The sequence below is a fragment of the Tiliqua scincoides genome, chromosome 3, assembly GCF_035046505.1.
Source record: "Tiliqua scincoides isolate rTilSci1 chromosome 3, rTilSci1.hap2, whole genome shotgun sequence".
Classification (NCBI taxonomy): Eukaryota; Metazoa; Chordata; class Lepidosauria; order Squamata; family Scincidae; genus Tiliqua; species Tiliqua scincoides.
Genome location: NC_089823.1, coordinates 194,352,465 through 194,375,185, shown reverse-complemented (window position 1 = coordinate 194,375,185; position 22,721 = coordinate 194,352,465). Strand labels below are relative to the sequence as shown.

The 22,721-nt window shown below is 41.7% G+C and overlaps 1 protein-coding gene across 1 annotated transcript in view; it reads left to right on the top strand.

Annotated features, from left to right (window-relative positions):
- The window catches only part of GIGYF2 (GRB10 interacting GYF protein 2), a 104,001-nt gene that overhangs the window by 462 nt on the left and 80,818 nt on the right, over positions 1-22,721 (top strand). Inside the window, exon 2 of the mRNA XM_066619059.1 lies at positions 21,555-21,611. Coding sequence (XP_066475156.1) covers positions 21,571-21,611 — 41 coding nt within the window. The 5' untranslated portion in view covers positions 21,555-21,570. The remainder of the gene's footprint in view (positions 1-21,554; positions 21,612-22,721) is intronic.

Below are 22,721 nucleotides of genomic sequence, written 5' to 3'. Positions count from 1 at the left end.
CAGGCAGCCACCGAGGAAGCCGGCCCCGCATCCTTTGTCCGCCGCCCTCGGTGAACGCTTCCCCGCCGCCCTGTGGGGTGCCTCCTCTCCTACCTGCACACCACCAGAGGAAGGGCTTCAGCGCCGTGTCAGCTGTCGCCCTGCGAGCACATTGTTTGAGCATAGTAATGCCTGGACCCATGTGATTGTGCGAGAGGTTTGGGGGAAGGTAGATACAGGGTGAGAAAAGTTATGGGGTGGCTCAGTGGTTCCCCACGTTTTTCCACCTGTGCACCCCCTGGCAGCCCCTTTCCATAAACGGCACCCCTCATGTTAGCCCTGCAAGACATTCTAATACAGACCTGCCTCCCCCCCCCTTATTCAATTCTTTTTCAAGTACCCCTGGGGGTACACCTACGCTAGGGTGGGAACCACTGGGATAGATGGTAATCCCTTGGAGAGAAGCTGTGAGATCTGCTAGCTTCTGACACCTCAAACAGCAGAGGCATCAAGTTTACCAGAAACGAGCGACTACCACTTCTATATGATATTCAGGAAATGAAAGTTACAAACCCAGCCTACAAGGGTGATTTCCCAAGTGCAGTGAAGGAACGGGAAAAAATAAATCTACTGTGCTATCATTTGTTTGGTTTGCACAATTTATGCATTGTCTGTATGTGCGGTTGAATTTATCTTGTGTGAACTGACAGGTGTTAGAGCTATAGTGCTATAGCTTTTGGCATTAATGCAATGGAACTTAAGTAATGAACCAAGTATTACCACCTTAATAGGTTAGCAACTTGTTGGTTTGACTACCTGAATGTTTTCCTTTATCAGTGTGAACCATGATATACACTTCATCTCTGTAAAAAAAATACAGAATTGAAAAGTAGTAGTAGTCTGCTAGCTGACTTCCTTTATTTGTGTCAGAAGCACCTACAGAAATGTAGTTTTATACATATAAAATAACAATATACATAAAAAGGTTAAAACTAGATATCATTCGCACAATACCAGGCCACTTCAACAGCATTCCCCCCTTGCCAACATAAGATCTTCCTCCGTACATTGAATATGTACAATATGCTAGTCTGCTGGTCAGCAAGTTGGTAATATAGCATGATGCCCTGTAGTAATACAGCAGGAAAGCAGTTTCTCAGATTTCACAGAATTATGTGTTGCTTTCCCTCAGCACATAAAGTAGGAAACATCTTGTTTGTAGTTTGATTTACAGGAATGTTGTCTTGCAATATTAGTCTCTGTAATAATCATTAAAGTAAAACATTTGAATCTTTCTTCCTCTTCTTGTTGCATAATCCTTTGAAATACACTAGCAGTGTGAATTCCATGCTTTCTAGAAGGGATTCAAACACACCATGCTACCTTCAATTGGTTGTATTAAAATATTGGCATCGCTGTGTGTTTTTGGCCTATGTAGTTTTAAATATATGTAAATCTGTCTATATGTGATCCTACAGATTGTCTCACAGTTTATTAAAGTTTTTGAGAAAATTGTGAAGTATGTTAGAAGGAAATATTTCCAAGACTGGAAAGGATGACCTTTCCATGTGGGTGGGTTTCCATTAAAGACAAGACTGTCTATATGTCAGGACAAGAACCTTTTGAAATTCACATAAAATCTAATCAGAATCTCATGACTTTATTTGCTTAATGCTTGAAACATTATTATCAGTTTGTAAGGGTGCTATCTCCAGTTTTGCTATAGAAACAGACTTCTGTATATTAAGCAACATGTGCACATATTATATGCAGCACTTCCAAATTCAGTCTTGCTGTTATAGTCAATGTAACTTTCACTGTGGTAATTATCATCTTGATATATTTATGCTTTTCAGCTGTACAAAATTCAATGTACTACTATACTTTTGAAATACAGGTTGAGACTAATTATTCATGTTTGTTCCTTTCCAAGCACTCATGTGGATAAAAAAAAGTTTCTTTGCTCCAGTGATTGAAAAAACAGCCTTGCTGACCTTTTGACTCTAAGATAAGATAAGAGTCATTCAGAAGACAATCCATCAGCACTTCACTCTGACCCCTCCCTTCACCAATGCAAAGTATCTTTCTTTCAGATGCTCAGGGGGAAGGGAGGGGTCCAAAGGAGAGAGAAGGATTGATGGTTAGCCTGCTGCCTTCTCTCTCTCTCATTAAGGAGGCTGTTGTTAAAGGACTGTTCAGTTTTTAAAACTGATTTTAAAGGGATGCATTTTTCCCCTTCTCCAGGGATCAGCACATTCTTTCTCATTTGCAGGGGCCATTCGTGTTGAGTCAAATTTGGTGTCTGTATCTTGTTACCTGGATGAAAGGAGAATGAGTAGGACATTAGCATTTTAGATCAATTGGAAGATTATCTGGTTGAGTGAGTATGTACAGGTGTGCACAGCTTAACAATTATTCGCTTAATGACAGACCTCATGGTCATGGACGGTGCTCAAAGCACAATAAAGATGCTTTTAATGAGGCAATTGTGTCTCCCATAGCCTGCCGCAGAGTGTTTATATAACAGAGAGGCTCTTAATGCAGAGAAGAGGCATCTCCAGTAAGTAGCCTGTGCAGCCTTATCTTCTGCAGCCTGTGCAGACAGGGAATTGCCTTATACAACAAAGGCAATAGATTGGATTTAATGTTCACTTAATGACCCAGTCACATAACAACAGAGATTGGAGAATGTATCCTGTCGTTAAGTGGCTCACACCTGTATTGCAGTAGTGGGAAAGGAAGGGGAAGAGAGAGAGACTGGGAAAGGAAAGGGGGCAGGGAACTACCAAGGTTCCAGCCATGACACATGGCCATGGCTTGGTCTGTATTCCCTGTTGCCTGAACCAGTCCTTTAGGCAAGGAGTAGATGCTTCTGTGAAAACACCCCACTCTCTTACAGAGATGGAGTTTGCCTTTCCTCCTGTCCAATTACTCTTAACTGAAGTTCCAAACCTCTGAGAAAGCAATAGGAAGTGGTTATCATCCTTGTTTTCTGAGTTCTTAGTTAATTAGTTAATGCAACTTGTGCACTTGGAGGCCCTGGGTTGATCTCTAGGCCTCTTGATTAACTAGTAAAAGATAGACCAAGGAATCCCAGACTTTAATGCACTCACACCAAACCCAGGAATGAAGGTATAGAAACATTGTGTCATTAGTTTGACTGAACAGGAGACACAGAAAATAGGGAGGTTTGTGAGTCAGCAGTTGGGGTCCCAAAAGCCAAGGTTACCTTTCTCTATCTGTTGGGATGAGGATTGTTGGAGGGGTCATTGGGCTAGTTTGTCCAGGCATATCTATCTCCTGGTTCCAAGGATGTATAGGACATTTTGAACAGGGCAGAAATGTTTTTGAAAAGCAAACCAGGACGGCTAGGTGGTAGTCTTAGATAGTTCCTGAAAGGCAAGCAAGTCAAGGGAGCCAAGATTGCATTGCCTGGGGGTGGAGGATTCCTTGAAAGGTGGATCAGTGGGCCCTTGAGCTGTGGTTGGCAGTCTGCCTTTGGGGTAAGGGTACAGGGAAGAATGGGAAAGCACTGGAAAAGAACAGATTTGTCTAATACCTATCCTCACTGCCAGCTGGCATGGTGGTTCTTGGGTAGTGGAGGGAATGGGATTGTGTGACAGTGTGGGAGTGGGTATCTGAGCAATCCACAGGTGGTAGCAGAAACAAGAGCTCTGACTGACAAGAGCATAGTGCTTAGGATGGTTGCAACAGAAAAAATGGGAATGACGTAGGGATCTGTGGTGTAGCATTCTGTAACCAAAATTTCCATAGGGAAACATATAGGCTATCATTGGGTGAGCTCATCAAGAACCGATCTTTATTTATTTATTTTTCACTTTTTTATACCACCTTTCCTTCAAAGAGCTCAGGGTAGTGCATACAGCTGCTCCTCTGCTTTTGTCCTCACAAACCTGTGAGTTTGGTGAGGCTGAGAGAAAGTGACTGGCCCAAGGTCACCCAGGAAGCTTCATGGCTGAGGGGGGATTTGAACCTGGATCTTCCGGGTCTATCTCCCAAACCACTACACCACCCTGGCTCTAGTGTCTTGATTGTCCGTTTCTGGCTGGAGATGAGTGCCTTCTGTTGTTTTGCACCCGGAGGGAAGTATGGCAGAGGACTCCTTTATTGCTTAGGAGTCTTGTGCCTTGGTTATCATTCAGGTTTTGATTGAGTTTACAGTGAAATTGGTGAGGGAAGCCAAGGTTGAAGGCACTTCTTTTGTGATCACTAACAAACTTGTCTATTTCAAAGTTAGGAAGCTTCCAGTATGTGGCTTTGTTTACAGGTTTAAACTTGTTGACCAAGCAAGGTGTGGTTGGTCATGAAATTTTCCAAAAGGCAAGACATTTCCTGAGCTGTCCACCAGTTAAGGAGCAGGGGTTACTCTGATGGACCAGATGTTTGACTTTTTCTCTAAATAATTGTGGGATTTGATGCTTCCTTGCATCAGTGCAAAGTGCCACAAGAATAGTCTTGATCTTGCTTGCTTGACATGGTTCAGGATGTGGACTCACCTCCCTGCATTACAATCTCTGCGCATCAACTGGAGGTTGTCCATGACTTTGTGTACCTTGGCTCAACGATCTCCAACACTCTATCTCTTGATACCGAGCTCTTGATACCAAAACAAACGCATCGGTAAAGCAGCTACCACATTTTCCAGACTCACAAAGAGAGTCTGGTTCAACAAGAAGCTGACAGAACATACCAAGATCCAGGTCTACAGAGCTTGCGTCCTGAGTACACTTCTGTACTGCAGCGTGTCATGGACTCTCCGCTCAAAACAGGAGAGGAAACTGAACGCTTTCCACATGCGCTGCCTCCGGCACATTCTCGGCATCACCTGGCAGGACAAAGTTCCTAACAACACAGTCCTGGAATGTGCTGGAATCCCTAGCATGTATGCACTTCTGAAACAGAGACGCCTGCGTTGGCTCGGTCATGTCGTAAGAATGGATGATGGCCGGATCCCAAAGGATCTCCTCTATGGAGAACTCGTGCAAGGAAAGCGCCCTACAGGTAGACCACAGCTGCGATACAAGGACATCTGCAAGAGGGATCTGAAGGCCTTAGGGATGGACCTCAACAAGTGGGAAACCCTGGCCTCTGAGCGGCCCGCTTGGAGGCAGGCTGTGCAGCATGGCCTTTCCCAGTTTGAAGAGACACTTTGCCAACAGTCTGAGGCAAAGAGGCAAAGAAGGAAGGCCCATAGCCAGGGAGACAGACCAGGGACAGACTGCACTTGCTCCCGGTGTGGAAGGGATTGTCACTCCCGGATTGGCCTTTTCAGCCACACTAGACGCTGTGCCAGAACCACCTTTCAGAGCGCAATACCATAGTCTTTTGAGACTGAAGGTTGCCAATACGGGACATGCACCTAGCATCACATACAGATGTAGATAAATGTATTAGACAACAATGTACACGGGGAAGCATACTTTGTTACTAGTTAACTGAAATAGGACTGACCAACCTTTGCAGATGAAAAATCCGTAAGAGTAACTCTGTTGGATCAGGCAGTCAGTAAGAACTACTGGCCAACTTACCAGCAGCTATCTTACTTTTTTTCAGAGACTCTGTGAAGGTACGGTCTGTGAGAACACTTTATAACTAAGATTATTTTCAGAATTCCAAGTAGTAGTGGGATATTCTTTTGTAATGAGTTCATACAGCATGTGAACACACACAATTGTTGACGAAACATGAAATAGAGCATGGCCCATTCTTCATAGTCCATAATGGGAAAAACAGCTGAATAGGTAGTGAAAATCTGTAGGAGCTGCTGCATCCAGAAATCCATATGAAACGCTGCTTCATAGTTTCTCAATTAAGCTTTCCAGGTTACTTTGACTCCCTAACTCTGGTTTGAAACATGTATTCTTTATATCCAAATTTCTTATGTGTGTTAAGCATTTTGCTTTATTAAAAGCATGAAAACACAAATCAGCAATTTTGAAACCCAACAACAAAAACATTAAATAAGTCAGAAACAGTTTAACATTGACAAATACAAACAAGGTCAGCAACAGTAAAACACCAACCATGTACTGTCTGAGAGCATAAGATATATCTACCTTGCTAAAGCTAGCAGGTCTAGATGTAGTCAGTGCCTGGATAAATGATTGCCTGGGGAGCTTATGTCCATCACCTTGAGTTCTGTGATGGAAGAAAGATAGGTGGTAAATGTAGTAAATATCTGACAATATAGCTGTGATATGTGATGCTCTTGGAAATTGTGTTGGATGGTATTTGCGCATCCAGAAATGAATTCCAAAGCCTTGGGGTGGCAACAGAAAAAAATCCACTTTTGTCATGGCAGTGTTCTTTATTCTTGTACTAAAAGGATCTTTAAGAGAATAGACTTTCATAGTAGGGAGGTGGGGTCAAAATAGGAAGATGCATGCACATTGCTGGTAGGGGTTTTAAAGGGGCAATGCCAAAAATCATCTGACCCTATTCTGGTCCCAGAAACACGCTGACAGCCCTTGCAGTTGTGGCAAAACTGGTTAAATGTGATGCTCTCTTCTCACATCTGTCAGGAATTGGTCTATAACATTTTGTATAACAGGGATGGCCAACCAACACCATGCCACATGCCACTTTTTATCTAGAGAATTTTGAATGTGCCACTCCACCAGTAGCATTCCAAGGACAGGGCAGTTGGCCCTGGGTGTCAAATGTGCCATTTAGTGGCCAGTAGACCTGACCCCCTCCTCCAGGGGTCTTGAGATGGACTGCAGATCTACCCATCTCTTTGAGTGGCCACTCAAAGCCAAGCGTAGACCAGGCCTCCACTAGGGGATCTTGAGGCATCGTGCCCCACAGTGTGCCACTTAAACTATCTGCATGTCACTAGTGGCACGCATGCTGCCAGTTGTTCACCTCTGGGGTATAAGCAACAGCTTTTGAACAGTCTTTAAGGGCAACTTAACACACATAATACTGTTGACAGTTGTGAAGCTTTGAGGTTGCAAAAGTATGGATGGGTTGCCAAGTCCAGATACTTCAGTTAGGATTTGGTGTACAGTACTTGATAGAAGACTTCCCCAGTCAGATCTGCCACCTTGTTTTCCTTAGTTTTAGAGCTGTGTCCAGGAGTAACACAAGACTGTGTACCTGATTGATAGGGTTACAGGTATTCCATGACCCCCTGGCCAGTTCTTCTGCAAGAGCATCATGCTTGTCTACCACCTCATCTGGATGCAGCTTACATCAGTTAAGTTTCATTGCTGATGATCTCAGGATGCTGAATTAGGATTGAGGGAGCTACTCTGGGATTCTAAGTTAAACCCTGCTCTATTTTTATCAGTGTTCTGATTACACTGTGCTCCCAAAGCTGCAGATGATCTTGCCTACTGACTTCATATAGATATTAAATATTACAATGTGAATCCTGTGAAACAGCACCTTGTGCCATCCCAGCCACAGAGGGCATATCTCCTAAAACTGCTCTGGGACTGTATGTGCCCAACTATGTGACATTTGAGAACTGCCTTTCTGATGTTCATGAGATATTCCACCCAATAAGTGTCAAAAGCCACTGCCAAAAGCCAAAAGAATATTGGACGATTCGCAAGACAGAATTTAACCTATGACCAAAGATTGTCAACCAAGCTATTAATGTTCATTTTTGTCGCATATTTTGGTCAGAAAGCAGATGAAATGGGTTAAGGAAGAATGCTTTGAGCTGCTCTGTTCCCACATGTACCTTCCCAAGAACTGTGATGTGCTCACTAACCTTCCAAGAAAGGGAAAATTAGATCTAAACTGGTCTAAAATTAACTGGATCTTTGTACGCATAGATGATTTCTTAAGAAGGGGTCTGATCACTGCCTCATTTAAAAAAGTGGAAATTTTATCTTTCCCATCCCCAGCTAAGTATGGATAATCCTAGCCAAAGATCTACCTAGTTTTCCCAAATTGGAATACAAACCAGCCTTCCTGCAATAACTTTAGTCAATCTGTCCACATCCTCCAGAATCAAAGTCTGATGTGGAAAATGTGAATAAAATGTCAATAGTGGACATTTTCTGGTTTTTAGAGAAGAAATATAAAAGCATGAAACACTTTTTGGATGGGTGACCTACACAAATGATAATTGTAGCTACTGTATTTTTCATACCTCTTTTGGCATGAGTTTGATTTGAGGGTGTGTACATAATGTCTTTTCAGAGTTAATTTTGAAAGCCCCTTAAGACTTTGAAAAAAGCTTAGATGCTAGTACCAGTTTCCATTCCAGACTTACAAGTTTGAGTAGAAGTTCTAGTTAGTCAGCTTCAGGGTTAGCACAAAAGCATAATATTGGTTTGAGAACTTTGAGATACTCTGGTTTAAAATTCTTTGAAGTCATTGAGTAGTTTGGATCTGGCTAAAAGGCATGGTGTGGTTTTACTTTACAGTGGGTCACCCACAGAGATCTTGTTGGAGTTGGCTTTGCCATTCATTTCAATGGAGAGGTTAGATTATATATTTTTTATGTGTTCGTAAATGAGAGATTTCCCCTGGGGGCTGGGGATAAGAATAGGCCCTCAGTTTGGCTGTACTTGTTGTAAGATGCGACTAAACAGCCACCGGGTAGATGGGAGTCGTCAGCCTGGGAAGGCAGCTTATCTGAGAGAAGGAAAACTCTGATCCCAAACCTCCACTGCCTTGTGGCTACATCCAGTTATGGAAAAGGCTTCAGGAGTCAACCTCAAGGCAAAATCCGGAGCTGGAGTCCCTGAGGCAGTTCATGGCTGAACACAGTCACGTTCTGGCAACTCCTGCGACGCCGCTGGAACCAACGGTATTGGCCTCTGCCTTTCCATTGGACCATTTCAGCGACGTGGAGAGGGGGGATTTGCTGCATGGGTAACAGCCTATCCTCCATACCTACTTTACCCAGGCTTCGCGCACTGGAGAGGACACTCTGTTCCAGAACCACCATTCAGAGCGTGACACCATAGTCTTCCGAGACTGAAGGATGCCAACAAGAAGAAATGAGAGATTGGAGAGAGTATTATGATCAATATGAAATGCACTTTTGTTCAATAGTGAGGAAATGGAAAGGTAGTACTTATTATGATATGGAGCATGTTTGGTTTAATTTCTTAATCTGGCCGCTTGCATGTGGCACAGATCAGTAGGAAAGGTCCCGATGATAGGTTTGTTGCTCTGCCTCTTACAAAGCAAGTTACCTGGCAAATAACATGAAGGTTCTACATGTTTTGGGTTAGGATCCTCAAATTTTGGCTGACCTTGGGAGGCAGTCATTTTCTGGCTCCATACCTCCCAGTCCTTTAGCATGTGTAGAGGACTTGAGGAAGAGTCAGGCCAAGCTATGACTTAATGGCAGGCTGTAAGGCAGGCCTCACCACCTCTGAGCACCTTCAAATCCTTTGTGGAGATGCTCACCCATCATGATCTGTCTCCCCCCCCCCATAAGATCATAAGAAGAACCCTGATGGATCAGACCAAAGGTCCCTCAGCTTCCTGTATCTCACAGTGGCCTACCAGATGCCTCAGTGAGCACACAGAAAAACAAGACCTGCATCTTGTTGCCACTCCCTTGTACCTGGCATTCTGAGGTAGCCTACTTCTAAAACCAGGAGGTTGTACATATCCATAATGGCTTGTAACCTCTGATGGGCTTTTCCTCCAGAAATCTGTCCAATCCTTTTAAAGGCATCTAGGCCAGATGCCATCAGTACATCCTGTGGCAAGGAGTTCCACAGACTAATTACATGCTTAGGAGATCTGCCATCTAATTCCCTGACTGTGGAGTTTTCTCAGCAGCCTTTGGTGAGGGACTATGTCAAATGCCTTCTGAAAATCTAGATATATAATATCCACAGGTTCTTGCACATCCACATGCCTGTTGATCTTTTCAAATAATTTTAAAAGGTTTGTGAGGCAAGACTTACCCTTACAGAAGCCATGCTGATTCTCCCTCAACAAGGCCTGTTCATCTATGTGGTTTAAGATTCTGTCTTTGATGAGGCATTCCACCATCTTACCCAGAACAGATGTTAGACTGACCAACCTATAGTTTCACAGGTCCCTTCTTCCCTTTTTAAAGTTTGGTGTGACATTTGCTATCCTCCAATCCCCTTATACCTTGATTGCTATCCTCCAATCCCCTTATACCTTGATCATTTTAAGGGACAAGTCACATATTTAGTCAAGCGATCAGCAACTTTATTCTTCAGTTCCTTAATAACTCTTGGGTGGATACCAACTGGGCCTGGTAACTTGTTAATCTTTAATTTGTCAATTAGATCTGAAACATTTTTTCTTTTAACTTTTATGTGACTTAATTCCTTGGTCAAGAGTTCGGGCAGCAGTATCTGCCTGAGGTCTTCTGCCATGAAGATAGATGCAAAGAACTCATGTAATTTCTCTGCCATCTCCAAGTCTCATTTTATCTCCCCTTTCCCTTCCTGACCATCCAGCAGGCCAACCGCTTCTCTGGCAGGTTTCCTGCTTCTAACGTATTTGAAAAAGCTTTTATTATTCCCCTTTATGTTGCTGACCATGCGCTCCTCAAAGTCTTTCTTGGTCTTCCGCATCATCTTCTTACATTTCTTTTGCCACAATTAATGTTCCTTTTTATTCTCTTCATTATGGCAAGACTTCCATTTACAAAAGGAAGCTTCCTTTCCCTTTACAGCCTCTCTAGCTCTGCTCATTAACCATGCTGGCACCCTCCTGGACTTAGTTGAGCCATTCTTCCTTTGCACTGGGCCTCTATTACCATAGTTTTAAACAACTTCCAATAACTCTGGAGAGATTTGACTCTTTTTACCTTCCCTTTCAATTTCACGTGTTAAAGATCCATGGGAATGGATGCCGATCTTATCTCTTCCACCTGGCATGAAACAAGAGAATTGTACCCATCCAAATTCTCTACTATATGCAAGAACTCTGATGTAGAGCATCTCATATGCTTGTGAGCGTCTCATGTGCTTGTCTGCAAGTGTGGTCACCAGAGAGAATTTTTGCTGTTGATTCTTCTATGTGGAATCTTGTTGTTTAGGAATGGATAAAAGTATATATGCTTTAACTTGATAAAAAAATGTTCAGAATGCTTATTCAAAATATGTAATCCTGCCCACCAGATTTCACATTAATCTTAATTGCTGTGGTTTGCGACCAGATATTTTTGTTAGTAATAGGAGGATTGCTTCATGGTAAATTGAATTGTTTACTCAAAGTGAACATGTGAAGTTCGATTAATTTCTGTGAATATTCCTGACTCTAATCCAAAAAAAGACTGAAGTATTTCAGTCTTAACTTGCATTCTATATCAGTCTTGCAAATAATGCTGAATGTACTTGTGTATAAGTCTATCTCATATATTGAGGCATCTGAGGCAGCAACAGAAAGCCAAAAAAGAGCCTTTGATAGAAAGAACATTGTTCTTATCATTGTATGTATCATGGCAGGTTGAGTTTGTCTGATCTGAGAAATAGGCACAAATAGGCATGATGAAAAGGATTGACATATTTCAAAAGGATCTTTTGGTTTCTGTAAAATGTTAATAGCAGCCAGTGGGAAGGGTGTTTCACTCATAATAGGTGTGTTCAGGCATCAGTAAGTATTTTGGGGATCAGTAAGTATTTAAGGAGTGGACTGGTTGCTTCCCTTCAGCCACCCAGAATTCTAACCCTGGTTGGCTGAGAGAGAACATGCTGCTCTCTGTTACCACTGATATTCCCTGCAGAATCCTCTATCCCAGTGGTTCTCACACTTTTTAGCACTGGGACCCACTTTTCAGAATGAGAATCTGTCAAGATCCACTGGAAGTGATATCATGACCAGAAGTGGCATCATAAAGTAGGAAAGTTTTTAACAATCCTACACTGCAATCCTACGCACACTTTCCCAAGAGTAAGTCCCATTTAGTATCATTGTTAAAAGCATATACAGAGTAGCCTGTTAAAAGTACAGATCTGTAACATTTCCCCAAATGCAGTCACATGCCATGGTAGTATTGTCTAATATATCAAAAATTAAATATTGAAATGAATGGGGACCCACCTGAAATTGGCTCACAACCCACCTAGTGGGTCCCTACCCACAGTTTGAGAAACACTGCTCTATCCCTGAATGTTTTTATTGCTGAGGGTGGAGTTCTGACCCTCCCCCCCCCACACTTTATTTTGTTTTTGCAGGGATAGAGAGTCATTCCCAGTTAGGCACAGTAAATATTCTCATGCAGCCATACTACTTTACAAGTATAGTGGATTGATACAACAGTAATTAATAAACTTGCTGGTAAATGTCTGGACAAGTCATTTTTGTTTCATCAGGTGTTTGAACTGGTTTGATGTTGTCTTCCCCTCCCCCATTGAATTCTGATTCTCTTCTGCTTTCTTGTTTGTCTTAAGTTTCCATTGTTAGTTTGCATTTATTGTTTTAATTTTGGTGTTTTTATCGCATGTTGATTTTTATAAACTGTTTTAGGGAACCTTTTGAGGGCTAAAATTAAAAATGCCTAAATATACATTTATAAATTATAACATTGGAGCCTCACAAATAGCCACCAGTACACCAGCTGTTCTTTGTACAGATTAAGTACGTATACTGCTGCTACGACTGCCTTGTATAGGACCATACTTATTTACATTTGTTTCATGTAATCTATGAAAGATGCCCAAATTTTTTCTGCAAAAGGAAGAAATTTTTCCCCTTCTCTTAGCCAAAGGCATTCGGGAAGTTTGTTATCTTGGCTTCTTTTTGTGCATCAAGCTACCACTCCCTTCAGCTGTTTCTGCCCAACATTGCATATATGCAACAGGGACCAAATGCATGCACTTGTGAACCAGGCAAAAATAGTAAATGGCAGAGCATCTTTGAGTATCAAACATTTTAGCAATTGTCAGAAAGTTCCTTATCTTTTGTCTGGTTCAAGCTGACCATCAAAATGATCTAAAAGGGTCACTTCAGGATTTAGAGGTAATGACAGAACTGGCACAAATTAATTTTTTTCCAAGAATATTGCATTATGGTGCAGGTCCACCTGTTATGAAAGTCATCACTGCAAACATCTCTAGCATCTGTCATCATTATTGGTGTGAATCTTAGCTTACGCATGAGGAATCGGGTACCACTGATCTCTTATTAAAAATTTATATAATGTTGACGCATGTCAAGAGTTACAAGAAAATCTTTTTCCTGGCATGTTCGGAATAACACTGTGAACTAGTCTGTCCCATTTCTTTTTATGCTGGTAGTTCTTATCTTTGCTGAAAGATAAAAGACTTATGGTTGTGACAAGAACCTTTGCAACATTTGGCCTGATTCAACAGGCCTACCCTGCCCTCATGATGAGCAACCAGCTAATCTCAGACTGTACATACCCATCATAGCTTATAACCGGTGATGGAGTTTTCTTCCATACATTTGTCCAATACCTTTTTTAAGGCACCTAGGCTGGACACCATCACTATATCCCATGGCAGGGAGTTCCACAGACTAATTACATGCTGGGTAAAGAAATACTTTCTTTTGTCTGTTCTCATCCTAATGAAATGGGGGTAAAAAATCTGAATAACTTTCATATCCCAATACTTGTGGAAGAGTATTTACACAATGCATTTACTATGTAAGAAATCCAGCAGACAATACAGTCTATTAAGCTTAAAGGTCTCAGGGTCAGATGACCTTTCAGCTCTATAAAATATTTTTCTGTATTGATTGATCCAGGGACAGACTGCACTTGCTCCCGGTGTGGAAGGGATTGTCACTCCCGAATTGGCCTTTTCAGCCACACTAGACGCTGTGCCAGAACCACCTTTCAGAGCGCGATACCATAGTCTTTCGAGACTGAAGGTTGCCAATACGATTGATTGATCCATTCAGATGTCTCTGAAGAATTTAGATTGCACTTTAAAATACTAGAAACCCTGGTGTGATACTAGGATTTCACTGAGCCACAAAAAAGGAAGGATATAGTAAAAATATCATCATTCTAATCCGTCGTCGTCGTCGTCATCCAGTTTCACTATTGAATCGAGACCTGTTATAAGTTTCCGTTATACATCTCTCTGCATTTGAGTCCTTAACTCTTTTCAGAACCAAACAGAAAACTTCTTTGCACTAATGTCCTTTACTGGTGTAGCACCACATGCATATCGTTTCTCCTCCGAGCTCTTAAAGGGACATCTCTGATATATTTAGATTTTGCTGTTCTTGAGCCTTCGTGGTGTTCTTCCCCCTCCCAACGCTCCCCGGGACATAATTATTTATTACAGTATTGTCAATTTTGGCATTATTAATTGCAGTAACTGGAAGAGTAAACCCCCCCTGCCCCTGCCCACTTCATTTATCTCTCCCTCAGCATCCTGTGCTGCAGCAGCAACTGCATTTTGTAGTTACTGCAAAATGCTGGGCTCCCAGCATTCTCTCCACTGACCATAAGAAGAGGAGGAGATAGCAGTGGCAGTGCTTGATATTGAGAAGTCCCACACAACTACCACCTCTCCAGTGGTAGAGGTGGAGGGAATGTGGGCAGGCCAGCATAGTGAAGTGGTAGTGGCAGCACCACTGGAGGCCAAGGGACAGGTGTTTCATTCCCATTTCATTTCTTCCCCTTGGGGGTCCAGTGTTTCCCCTGCCTCACTTATAGAAAGAGGTGGTGATGATAGTGGTGGCCCTGGATGCCAAAGGAGAGGTAAGCCCCTCCCATTCTCCTCTTGCTGCCTAGCATTGCTTCCTGTTGGTGTCCAGCATTTCACTTAACGGTGGCTTGGCTTCCATTGCTGCTCCCATTTCCTCTAATGGCTGCAGGTGGAATGCTGGTCTCCTGGTGTTCCCTCCATCAGCCATTAGATGGCAGCGGCAACAGCAAGTGGCAGCAGCAGCAGTTCTGGATGCCAAGAGGATGTAGTGGTGCTAGACATCAAGAATGAGGCACAGAGAATGAGGATGAGGAGGCTTACCTCTCTCCTTCAACATTTGGTGCTGGTGCTGCCACCTCCTTCTCCACTAATAGGTGGCAGAGGGAATGCTGCGAGACCTGCATTCCCTCTGCAACAAATAGAAGAAGTAACAGTGGCACAAATACTAGGGAAGAGAGGTAAGCTCTTGAACCCCTCCCTTTTTCACATACCTTTCTCATCTGCCTTTTTGTCTAATGGCTGGTCTTACTGCATTCCCTCTGCCAGCCATTCGAGGAGGAGGTGGAGGTATTAACAGTATTTATTAACAGTATTTATATACCGCTTTTCAACTAAAAGTTCACAAAGCGGTTTACAGAGAAAAATCAAATAACTAAATGGCTCCCTGTCCCAAAAAGGCCTCACAATCTAAAAATATGCAAAAGAATACCAGCAGACAGCCACTAGAACAGACAGTGCTGGGGTGAGGTGGGCCAGTTACTCTCCCCCTGCTGAAAAAAGGAGCACCCACTTGAAAAAGTGCCTCTTACCCAATTAGCAGGAGATAGTGGTGTTGGATGCCCAGGGAGAGATGCATGCTGGAGCATTAGATGAGGATGGAGCTGGCTGGCTGGGGAGTCAGTGCATGGGCATGGAGTACCCCCTCCCCATCTTGCTACCTCCTCCATTTTGCAACCTAGCACAAAGTTCTCGGTTTGCATCCTTAATGTGCTGCCTCTGTAGGGGGAGTGCTAGTTTGTGTGTGTTTAGGACTGCGTGCAACTTGCTACCTTAACCTTATTCCATTGTTTCTTATGGGAGAAAATTCCCAAGTTCAGTGAAAGGAATGAATATATGTATGGTCCCCATTAAACTGAATTTATATTATTTCTTATAGAGGAAAATTCGCCTTTACAAGTCATATTGCTATAAGGCAGTGATATTCAGATGCCCCAGCCTGAGGACCCTGGCCTCTGCCCCCTTAAGGGCAGCCCTTAAGTGGCTGGGGAGTCCTGCAGGCACTCGCGTAGGGCTCCCCGTACCCCGGGAAGGCTGCTGTAGGGACTGTTGAGTACATCCCAGTCCCTGCAGCCGCCCTGAGCGGCGTGATCCTGGGGATCACCTTACTGCCTTCCCCCTGCCCCTGCTGCATCCCTCCCTTCCCCGCAAAGACTTAGTGGCTCTCAAACTCTCCCAGAGAGTTTGAGAACCACTGCTATAAGGCCTGAGTTTCCAGTCCTGAGCTCCAAGGGGGTTAAGCACCAATATAAGCATAAGATTCTAGCACCAATTTGTCCTAAGGGGCTTAATAAATGTACTAGCTACATTTCTCCAGACCAAACCAGTTTTGTTGCTGGATGTTTGCTTTCTAGCAACTTGAGAAGGGCTATTAATCTTATTACTGAATAGAAAAAAAAGTTATAAGTAATATTTACCTTTCTTGTTGCTGAGACAAGGTATTGAGTGGAGTTTTCTGTTTAACATCCTAGAAAAACTCAGGATTGAAACATTTCTCTTGGTGTATATAAAAGGTTTATATGTCCATCTATATGTTGTTTCTGTTAATAATAGAAACACTGAATAGATTCCCATCATGGAACTAGGCAAGTTTGCCTGTTGTTAGCTTTAGTGTTTGTAACGTATCTAGAACCTCTAGTGATGGCAAGTAGGAGCTCCAATTGCATTTCTGAACTGGTATTGGCCAGAACAGATATAAATCATGTTTATATGCTGATTACCTGTTGCTTATGCTAATAAACCCAAGATCCTCACTTCAGACAGCCTTTTAATGTAATGACCAATTTAGTGTTTCTAGATTTAAAATTAATACTACAAAATCAGGATATCTAGCTCCTAATATTATACAACCTTGCAAATAACAATGGAATTTAGCATTCATTGACCTATGAATTTACTAAGGTACCTGGATATTAAGTTTTCTGTGGATACAGATGATTAATAATACCGTATTTTCCACTATTTGAGCAGATAAAAACAGACCTTCATAAATGTGAGTCTGAAATATCCTGGCTAGGAAGAATTATCCTATCAAAATGAATATCAAGCCATGTATTCTGCTTTTCTTTGAAAATGTACTTCTGCTGTTGCAATGACTGCTGCAGTGGTCTGGAGTGTCACAAAATGTGTAAAGCGCATATGTGATTACTCTAGAGCAGTTCAAACGTTTTGGCAGGAGGGCCACATCATCTCTCTGATGCTGTGTTGGGGATGGGAAAAAATAATTTACATTTAAAATTTGAATGAATTTACATAAATGAATATATTAGAGATGGAGCTTTTATGAATGAATGAAGGTTTCGTGATAGCTTAAGACCTATCAAAGACCTTGCACAAAGCAAGGTCCTTTCCTTTGCTGCTGCTGCTTCTTCACAGACGTGAAACAGCAAGCAGCGAAGGGAGCCCTCAGCCCACACGAAAAGTCAAAAAGTCGGCCCTGTTAGGCATTTAACAGTGCATAGTGCATAGAAAGACCAGGTCCAAACCTGGGAGAAAACTTGTAGTTTAGTAGCCCTGAGGAAGGGTTTCTAAATTGTTTGTGAATATGTGTTTCTTCAAGGTGCTGATATACCATAAATAACTTTCATAGCTATCCATAGCCTTGTGATTTAGTAAAAATTGTGAATTAATAACCTTTGTGAGCATCTGTGACAGTCTGTTTTAAAGCTGGTTTCAAATCCTAGTTAACCTGTGTCCCTTAATGTTGATACATGGAACTTCTTGCAATTTTGTGATCCCTTTAGCTGTGATTTAAAATCATAAATAATTATTTGTCCACCTTTGGGCCCCCACATCTTCTACCTTGTTGCAGCCAGCCTGTTGGTCACTGTGCCTATTAACCCACCACTATCTTGCTGTAGGTCCGACTTTGCTCTCACAAGGCAGGCGAAGGCACTGCTGGCTGTTCACAGTGCCCTAGTAAGTGTTCCCCCGGACATTCTTAAGATCTGGTTTTTCAAAACTGAAGACACTTCAATACTATAATCATTGAGTCAACATTAAATCCACAAGACTGTAAAATCCTTCACTGAAATTTGAATTCTGTGGTTACAGTATTCAGATCTATGAACTCAAGTCTCGCTGTTTAGTAACACAAATGATAAATTATTCTCTGTATAATTTGATACCAAAACATTTTTTAATCTTGCCGTGGTGTTAAAACTCTGTGGAATTTTTGCTGTTGATTCTTCTATGTGGAAAAGCTTCATTACTTGCAGTCTTTGATTGGTAGGATTCTGTATGTCAGATTCTCCTTGTTGTTTGGCATTATATTGATACTTTGTGTTTCAAATTCTTACCATATTCATATATTGTATAAATGTAAAACTTTTTCTTTCACCAAAAAAGCTCTTACATTTTTATTTAGTAATAATGAAGAATGTCTAATTCTTAATAGATGTAATTGTAATATTCTAAGCACTGTTCATAGAATTTGCTAGAGTTGTGTGTACCTTAGCACTGTATTTGTGAGAAGATTTAGAACTGGTGTGTGTTTAATGACTTTAAGACTATGTGAATTGCCTCTATTGAAAAGTATTGTGTTTGAAGATGTCATGTGATTTGGGGTGGTGGTAACATGTACAGAAGATGCATATAGTATGTGCATGCTTTCTTTTTTAAAAATTTCATTTAAAATAACGTATGTGCATGCTTTCTAAGTAGAACGATATTCCTCTTTGCCTTCTTCACTAGAATGATAGCGGAAATCCTGAGAGCCCCTTGTTCTAAGTGGCAAGTGTTTTCCCAAACTCAAGCCCTCCTCTTCAATTTCCTCTTATTCCCTTCTCCTGCCTTAGACTCTATGCCACTTTGGAGGGTCCTCTGAACTCAAGTATGACTTTTGGGTTGATGCAAGGGTCTGAAAGAAGAGGCAAGCAAGAAAACCCCGTTTCTCAAGCCGAGTTACACTTCTCTGGATCCAACCTAATATGAATTATAGTATATCTGTTCATTTTTGGCAAATTTTACCTTGAAATAAGTAACATTTAGTGTGGGAATATTTCAGAGTAGTTTTCATAGAAAAATGGACTGCATGGTTAATAATAATTGGTACAGTTTTGAACAGCTTAATTGTTATTTGCATCAAAAAGTAACAGAAAGTTTCTCCAAAAATATTCATTTTATGTGTTAGGACTTTATTCAGCCTTTCTACCTCCCAAATGGGCGTGCATAAGGTAGCTTACCTATTAGAGTCAATAAAAGTAATACTGCATTAATAAAAAAGTTAACAAATCCATGAAATAGCAAAAGCAGCAGTTAAAAAGGGACTGCAAGATCTAAAATTAAACATGATCTACAGAGTAGACAGAGTAGAACCTCATCGTTAAAAGGTGGTGTCAGAACCAGGGCTGTGGAATCACACAAACCCTCCAACGCCACCTCCAATTCCACCCATAATTTCTTCCAACTTACTTGTCAACCCTGAGCCATGGTCAGAACATTGGTAGAATTGGAGGCAAATGAACATCCTGTACAGGAACTTCCCTATTGTGGTGTCACAACAGAAAAGACTCTTTTTGCTGACTCTGCCTTGGAATGTGAAGGGATGTGCAAAAGGATCTTGGGGCTTGATAAATAGTGGTTACCACAGTGACTTAACATTTGTTTGTTGTACCTAGGAAGAGCTATAAAACTGTAAGAACATAAGAACAGCCCCACTGGATCAGGCCATAGGCCATAGGCCCTGTAACTGAGGAGCAGCCTTGGCTGTAAAGTTCATGATGCTGCTTTACCTGCTGGAACAGTTGAAGTTTGTCATTGCAGCAGGTGCAGCAGCTCTGAGAGCTGCTGGGCTGTGGGGAGCTGCAGGAGAAACCATCACCAGTGCTTAGTGGTGCCTTTCTTGCACACTTGCACATGAAGGGAGCCTTTCTTGCACACTCTCAGGAGTTGTTTCACGCGTTACGCACCCTCTCCTTCCCTCTTTTCAATAGGTCCTCTAGGTGTGTGTATATGTGTGCTTCCCCCATAACAACCTGGAAAGGAGGGGGTCAGGGCAGCAAAGAAGCTTGTTTTGCAGCACATGTCTACTCAGTAGTAAGCCCATTGAGTTCAGTGGACTTACTCCTGGGTAAGTTAGTATTGGATTGTAGCCTTAGTGTCACGAATTTTAACTTTAAAAAAAAAAAAAAGTTTCTTGATGTAACTCATTTATTCCTGTTTAGATCCTATGTCTAGATTTTTTTGCCATCACATTGACATTTGTCAAGTTTTCCTACCATCTTGAGGGTTGGAAATGTGCTTTTTAATGCTTGTTAATATGTAAAATATAATTTTACAATATTTAGTGGTGACATTTTTTTTTTTAGACTGGCATTACATCATAAAACCCTGAATACTGACAGATTTGTCTGGCTCCTAAATTTTGTTAGATCCTGAGCGAATTTGTTGAGCCCTGCCTTAGAGGGGTTATATTCTAGCCATTATAGAAGACTTGACAACTTATCATCTTCAAGCAAAAACAATGAAGCTGCTTTTGTCAGTCTAGTTCAGCCATTTTCAACCACTGTGCCATGGCACACTGGTGTGCCACAAATGGTCTGCAGGTGTGCCATGGGAGTTTGGAGGAGAGTTGTTTATTAGTAGGGCCATTGGAGGATGTGAGCTGCCACCAACACCTGGTGTGCCTTGTCAATTGGCAAAAATCTGATGGTGTGCCTTGACAATTTTAGTACCTTGTAGGTGTGCCATGAGATGAAAATGGTTGAAAATCACTGGTCTAGTTGATGCTGGTAATTAGTCTTGCAAAAAGGCTATACACGTTAGCAGTCCACTCGTGTATATTTATGTTAGTTAATCATGGTACATGGGAGACATGGTACATGGGAGACTGAAAAAAAAAAAAAAAGCCAATTCTGTTCCAGCTCACAAAACCTTCCCTGACTGGTTGAATTTTCACTGTTGGTTGGATAAATAGCTAAATATCATTTATTTAGGGAAATGTATATGTAATACTTAGGCTTCCATAGATCAGTTCTGCAGGGGTGATGGGTCAACTCAGCATGGCAACATGAGATTCCATGCCTTCATTCTTTTAGGTCGGGGATAGGGAAACTGTTTCTCATGTCACTCTGCTAAATTTTGGAGGAAGAAGTACCGCTGTGAAAAACACTTGCTACTTCTGTCTCATCTAAAGTGTAGTGTGATATGAGAGATGCTGTACCTGTTTTCTCCCCAAGTTCTCTGGCACACTTAGAGGACTTGGTTAGAGAGTCAGGGTCAGTGCGAACACATTGTGGCTGCCAGTAAACCAAGCAGGTATTTGTGGATTCCTGGTGGTAATTCTAGGTTTTTCTTAGTTCATGTGAATTATTCTGAAATAACAATTTTAATTGCTTGTTGGAAATGCGAAGATTGCCTTGAGTCAATGAGAAGGGTTTACATGTGGAAGCTGGTTTCTGTGAATTGACTGCTCTTGCTGTGATTTCAAGAAGCTGCCATAGGAAGAATCTAGTAGTCATGCTACTACATGTGGTGGAACCTTGGTTCACAGCTCTGAGAGTGCTGCTTCGCTCTCTTTCCCACCCCTATATAGGGGAATTGATCACAGATACCCTCCCTCTCAGTTTTAGTGGTGGGGAATGTGTGCCACACTGCGGCAGTTTGGTTTGTCTAGTTTGGGGCCTTCAATTTTTGTTTGTCTGTTGAAGTATTAAAATGAGAGTTCTTATTCCTGATCCTGTGTGTCTTTTACAGGTTAATACTAAAAAAAATGGCAGCAGAAACTCAGACGTTGAACTTCGGGCCTGAATGGTAAGTTTCCTATGATGTGTATTTCCAAGAAATTTTCACCTAGATTTTGGTAATGGTATAATGAATGGCATTGCTTGGAGAAAAGGGTGGGATCCCAGAATATGTGAGTTGCTGAGCTACGTTTTGGGTGGGTGGGTGGAGGATGTTACTTTGGGCTCTCCCTGTTATTGTATATTGTGCACTGTGTGTTGAGGCATGCCCTTATGTTGCAAAATCTGGCTACCTTGAAAATGACCATGGCTTCACTGCCCAGTAGTTCATAAGTATTTAGGCTTTTGTTCATTATCCTGTGTATTTCTGTGCCCAAGGGCTTAATCAATAAGGGCCACTTTTGCTGATCTGATTAGGAATGGAAATCTAGAATGATAAAAACACTGTCAGTATTGGAATTTACCTTTGGGTAAATTATCTTTATCAGGGATTAGTATATAATTTGTGTCATAAACTGAAAAGAACTGTATTTTAATGCATTATTTGTTTAATGGTGAGCAGGCAAGCTTTACAAAACATTATCCAAAGATAAATATTTTGCAGTTCAACTGAGTATTTTCCATCTGTTATTAATAAGCATATTGGCTCCCTGCAAATTGTGGTTTGAAAATCAGAAGCAAGCCTCAGGAATGTATGTTCTTCCCTGTATAGTCTGAAGTCATTTCCAACTTTTCCTGGTATACCAGTGCAAACAAAACTCTAATTATGGTTTGTAAACTTATGTCAAACCATGGTTTTAGTCTTTTGATTATGAGGGAATCATGGCTTTATTTGAAAGAGACTTTAAGCAGAGAGCTGCTGTCTTTTTTTTATCCATATACTGTTGTAACAATAGACTTGCTTTTTGCTTGGTAACAAGGAAATCAGCAGTCTTGTTCTCTGTCATTGTAATTGTGTTATGGTCCCTGCAGTTGGGAGGAGGATGTGTGCGTAAAGTATGCACGTGGAGTTTTCTATGTGTGGAATGCCTCATTAAGAGACTAACTTATGAACCTTCTCTAAGGGCTGAACCGAAGTATGTACAGTTTCATTGTTCATTTGGGTGACATCTTAATGTTTATAATGCAGCGAATGATATTCCAGTCTAAAGTGGAAGATGGGCACAGAGGGAGAGGGGCT